The sequence below is a fragment of the Bacillus rossius genome, chromosome 3, assembly GCF_032445375.1.
Source record: "Bacillus rossius redtenbacheri isolate Brsri chromosome 3, Brsri_v3, whole genome shotgun sequence".
Taxonomy (NCBI): domain Eukaryota; kingdom Metazoa; phylum Arthropoda; class Insecta; order Phasmatodea; family Bacillidae; genus Bacillus; species Bacillus rossius.
Window position 1 is genome coordinate 29,952,277 of NC_086332.1, and position 5,422 is coordinate 29,957,698.

Here is a 5,422-nt window from a genome sequence, read left to right on the forward strand (position 1 = left end):
TACAGTAGTTTCGTTTGTCACCGTCAGATGGCGTCGTTCGTCTTGTTTGTACAATATATTTGTACCTTTTCACAATTCCTGCTGCCCCTTCGCGGCAGGCGCGAGCTGTGTAAGGGGAGGGGGGTGCGTAGCACGCCCTCCCCCGCCGGGGCGCAAGGGGGCTACGGGCGGCTGTGATTGGCGGGAGACGCGGCGAGGGGCGGTGCTCTGGTGGGCGGGGCTCCCCGCCCCGCCGGCCAGTGGGGCGCCGGTAAATGCGCGACCTGCCGCGCGCGGCCGGCTCAGAAGGTCTTGGCGCGCCGAGCGGAACGGACGTGCCCTGGACAGTGGGTGACGCGCGCCGAGGCGAGTTCGTGGACTGTCGTCGTCGTCGCTGGTTCGAGGCCCCGCCGAGAGGGACGTTCACCCCGCGGGCTGCCCGATGACAACATGGTGAAGCTCGAAGGACCGCTCCCGCACCCCGCGATGGCCCGCACGCCGCTCAAGTCGTCCTTCAGCATCAGCTCGATCCTGCCGGAGACGGCGGCGCGGCCCCCCAGCCCGCCGCTCACCGCCTCGCCGGACCTGCTCGAGTCCGACTCCGACTCCGACCTGGACGTGACCGGGGGCGGCACGCCGCCGCCGCTCGACTGCAGCAGCCGCCGCCAGGCGTCGCCGCCGCCGTCGTCGTCGCAGGACGCGGGCAAGGCCGCCGAGGAGGAGGAGAAGAAGAAGAACGAGAAGCCGCCGTACAGCTACAACGCGCTCATCATGATGGCGATCCGCCAGAGCCCCGAGAAGCGGCTCACCTTGAACGGCATCTACGAGTTCATCATGAAGAACTTCCCGTACTACCGCGAGAACAAGCAGGGCTGGCAGAACTCCATCCGCCACAACCTGTCGCTCAACAAGTGCTTCGTGAAGGTGCCTCGCCACTACGACGACCCGGGCAAGGGCAACTACTGGATGCTCGACCCGTCATCCGAGGACGTGTTCATCGGCGGCACGACGGGCAAGCTGCGGCGGCGGTCGACGGCCGCATCGCGCAGCCGCCTCGCCGCCTTCAAGCGCACCGTGGTGCTGGGCGCGGCGGCGGCAGGCCTGTACCCGGGGGCGGGCGGCGGCTACCCCGGGGCCTCGCCCTGGGGGGTGCCGCCCCTGTACTGCGGGCCCGCGGCGCTGTACCACCGCTACCCCGCCGCCTACCCCTACCCGGGGCTCCTGCCCAAGCCGACGCCGCTGCCGGCGCACGGCTTCTCCGTGGAGCGGCTCCTGGGCGCCGACGCCGGCCCCGGGTCGCCGTACGCCGCCCTCCGCGCCGGGCTGCACCCGTCGCCGCACCACCCGGCGCTCTACCCCGCCACGCCCTACCACGACTTCTACGCGACGCTGCGGTCGCTCGCGGCCGGCCACCCGTCGCTGCTCGCGCCGTCCCCGGGGGCGGCGCCCGGCCCCGCCACCGCCTCGTCCAGCTGCAGCAGCAGCCCCGAGCCGCGGCCCGCCGCCTCCCAGCACCCGCCGCCGCCGGCGCCCGTCTTCAAGCCCATCGGCGTGCTGGCGTCGCGGCCCAGCTAGCTGCCGCCCCCGCCCCCGCCCCCGCCCAGGTAAATACCTTCCGCTTCGACGCCAGAGACTCTCGCTCGAGTCCTCGGACTATCCTGTTGCTCGTTCAGACAGTTTAACGACCGTTACGAACCGTTACGTCGAGTGAATGCAGCATTTATGTACATACTTGTGTAAATACGTGTCTCAGAAATAGTATTACTGTAAATAAGTTAAATGTATATCTTCTTTGCTATACAGGTACATATTACGTTTCGGCTGATAATCAGCCTGATATATTATTACAGAAAATGTTATTGGGCCAACGTTTTAAGTGTTTTAAAATATAAATATGTTCGATTGTGATACAAATACCTTTTTAAGCAGACACAGCCCTGGAAACATAGTTCTTGTTAAGTGATGGAATACCTATATAATACCACTTTAATTGATAAAGAGGTAGGTAATGTAGATTAAATGTAAGTTTACTCAAATAGAGATTGTTTTTACTTTTTAATTCATATAAGTTGATGTTTGTAACTTGAATGATTTCGCACGCGATGCGTCATAGTTACGTTAATTTACTGATGCAAAATAATTCTTATGAGAATTCTGGCTAAAAATATAAAGGTTCTTTAAAAAAATTTTTTAGTTTTTCTTAAAGGAATTTTTAATTGCCTTTTTATTTATAATTTTAGTCATACAAGCACATGCACAAAGTTAGCATAGAAACAAAGCTACAATATACATAATTTTTAAGTTCCTTTTTTTTTTTTACTTTCAGTAGGAAACTTGTATACCAACAATCCATTATTTGGTAGCTTGTACTGTTGATTAAAATTTATTTATTGCATTAAAGGCCTCTGTAGGCTTATAAAATCAATAACACAAGTGCAAAATCTATAAAAAGATTAATTTGTTTGCACTTTTCTGGGTAGTAGCAATCACTAGTGGTAATTTAATTATCATTATGTGCCATTGCAGCGTGTTACACTGAATAAAGTCACATAGGTACGATTTTGTGTGTGCTGTATGCATAATAAACTGTGTTGTTTTAGTGAAATGCTAATGTCTTTGTGTCCGGTTCTACTCTTTATACAGTGGGCATCTACAGATGCTTTGCAAATAATTAACTCGTAAAAACTATCTGCTTGTGACTGGTTTCAAATTAGGAACACGATTTTAGGCTATTAGGTCGTGTAGTTCTCTTCAGGATCTAGTCATGAATACAATTTTTCACTATCTTGCAATGCTTGGCTTTGGTTTAAGAACAGGAAGTAACCTGTAAGATATGCAGACTTCTTGGTTGTTATCTGTGTTGTTAAAATGAATGTGTCATTGAAAGTTTAAACGTGGTCAAGGAGCTAATGCAGCTATACTGCGATATATCCTACTTTTTAACATTTGCGTGATTGTTTTACTAGGAAAATTAATGTGTTATTTGATAAGGCTAAATACATAAATTCACAGGTATTTTCTCAAAGCCATTGTCTGGTCATTCAGGTAAAATTTGTAAACATAAACAATGGAAAAAATTTTTTTTAGACTTAATATAAATTTTTAAAATAAAATTTTCATTTTAAAGTAAATAATGTGCTACCTAGTACCTAATGCGGCATTGCTGCATCAATAAGCTAGAGCAAACATGAGTAGCTATATTTTAATATGTGATGTTACCAAAATAATGGCAAGGAACTTACAGGCTTTTTATAATGATTATTTGACATTTCACTAAGTTGTTATTTTCAACTAAGTGTAGTAGATCTCATCAGTATCCATAGTTATAAGTGACAGATAATAAACTTCTAGAAAATGCATAATACGGGAACCTAAATTTAGATTTTTTTGGTTCCAACTAGTAGGGCACTTTAATTTAAAACAGCCAAGTTCCTTTTGTTTTTGCTAACTATAAATGCAGGTACTTTAAAATTACTTAAATACTACTTAATAATGTTGGCTGAATACAGCCCTTGATACGTCCCAAAATAAACGCAAATGTATTTCGCTTTTATTGTTTTTAGTGTATCAAATATTGTAAGTTATTATAGTATTTCCACAAAGCCCACAATTATGTACATAAGGAATCAGTGTAAAAGATACGATGTTTTTACTGTCAAAAATTATAGATTAAACTGGTTTTAATATGACTTATGTGTTTTCTTTTAAAATACCTTAAAAAATTATAAGCTAACGAAAAACAAAACATTGCAACTAGACTCATATAAATGTGTTTCTTTTGTGTTTCATATATATTTGGCATGTTAAATAAACATTTCACTACTCACATAAATTAAAAAAAGTTTATCTAATAATGTTACCTATATATTAAAAAAACTTTTCTATAAGTAAGAACATATAGTTTTTCTATTATTTTCAAAAACACATTTTCAATTAATATTTTTATAACGGATTCAGCTTTATTGCGGCAATTTTTTTAACAATCCTGACTATGAACTGCGTGGTAAATTTGAAATAAAATACTATTGAGGTTTTAATGTTAGTTTTCAAGTAAATTTAAGTATAATTCACAATAGTTTATGATATTGCGAAGCCTACAAATTGTCAAATTGCTCTGTTGTATAAGGTAAATACTAATACTTTGATTTTTTATCAACTGATCCAATAAACTTGTCAAACTGCTCTTGGAGTTAAACGCAATGATTTAGGTAACAATAACAAACAAATACACCATTACAAGAAATTCTTTGGAAAACAGTTGAAAATGTGTGTCATGTAACACCACAAGCAGAAGCGTATGAGCGTATGAGTTTAATCAGAACAATTTGGTACCTACCTAATCAAGTCATTAAGATTTTATGTTCCACGGAAATATAAATGGAAATTGCACAATGGTTTGATTGGAGTGTCACAAGAAATAATTTAGGTATGCCCGAGGACTATGAAACGCTTAATGCTCACTAGGGGGTCGTAAATTGAGTCCTGTCGTTTACGTGATACCTGCGAATATATATATATATATATATATATATATATATATATATATATATATATATATATATATATATAACTATAAATATGATTTCAGTTGAAACGACACTGCAGTCAAGATTCTGAAGGGTAGGCCTACAATAAGACAAAAATTTTAAATAATGTGTTTCTTAGAAGGTTCTCCGTGTGGTTTACTAATTATTAATTTATTATTATATTTTCAAACGCATTGCTCTATGTAAGGTACCTATATAGCGAAACTTTTTTGGTGCGTCATTTTTTTTTTTTCGGAAATAAATCCGAGTAAGTACCTACTCTTGATAGTAATTTCCTTGGATAAATTATTTCGTGCAGAGCATTCTAGTAAAACCAGTGAGAAGTTTATCGCGCTAGATATTAATCAGCCTCACGGAGTTGCCACTTGTCTAGATCACTGAACCACGTGGTCGGTACGCCTCGATAAACATGACGTCAGTGGTGAGAACATACGGCCGTAACAAGCACAAGCCAGCCTGACCTGGGTTACTGCCACCCACACAGCCACTTGGTCGGCTGGCGTACTCGCCTGGACCACAGTCTCTCCCACGATGAAGCCCTGGAGCCGCAAGAGCAATCGCCGTCGCGCCACGCAGGTGATGCTAATTACTTCAAGAGGTAAGGGAATCGTTCCGCACGAAACGCATTGATACCGTACCGTATGCAGCGCAGTACCCACTGGAGTTCAATTGTAAAATTTTCTAAAGAAACTGTTTGCCACAATATTCAAGTAAAACACCGTGCATTTTCCGAAAATAATATTATATTTATTTACTAACGAATTTTAGACGACAGTAAACGTTTAGCCTCGTCTTACAACCAACTATTTTGCCCACTACGCAAAAAAAAATGTTCCATGTTTCTACAGTATAAACACATTGTATAACATATATCTATTTTTATTAATTAAAAACCT

The 5,422-nt window shown here is 43.7% G+C and overlaps 1 protein-coding gene across 1 annotated transcript; it reads left to right on the forward strand.

Annotated features, from left to right (window-relative positions):
- Window positions 1–299: 299 nt before the first annotated feature.
- LOC134531424 (forkhead box protein fkh-2-like) lies at window positions 300–3,666 on the forward strand. The gene has a single exon (XM_063367127.1). It carries the CDS (start codon window positions 430–432, stop codon window positions 1,552–1,554), a length of 1,125 nt encoding a protein of 374 aa, XP_063223197.1. The 5' UTR covers window positions 300–429; the 3' UTR covers window positions 1,555–3,666.
- Window positions 3,667–5,422: the final 1,756 nt, after the last annotated feature.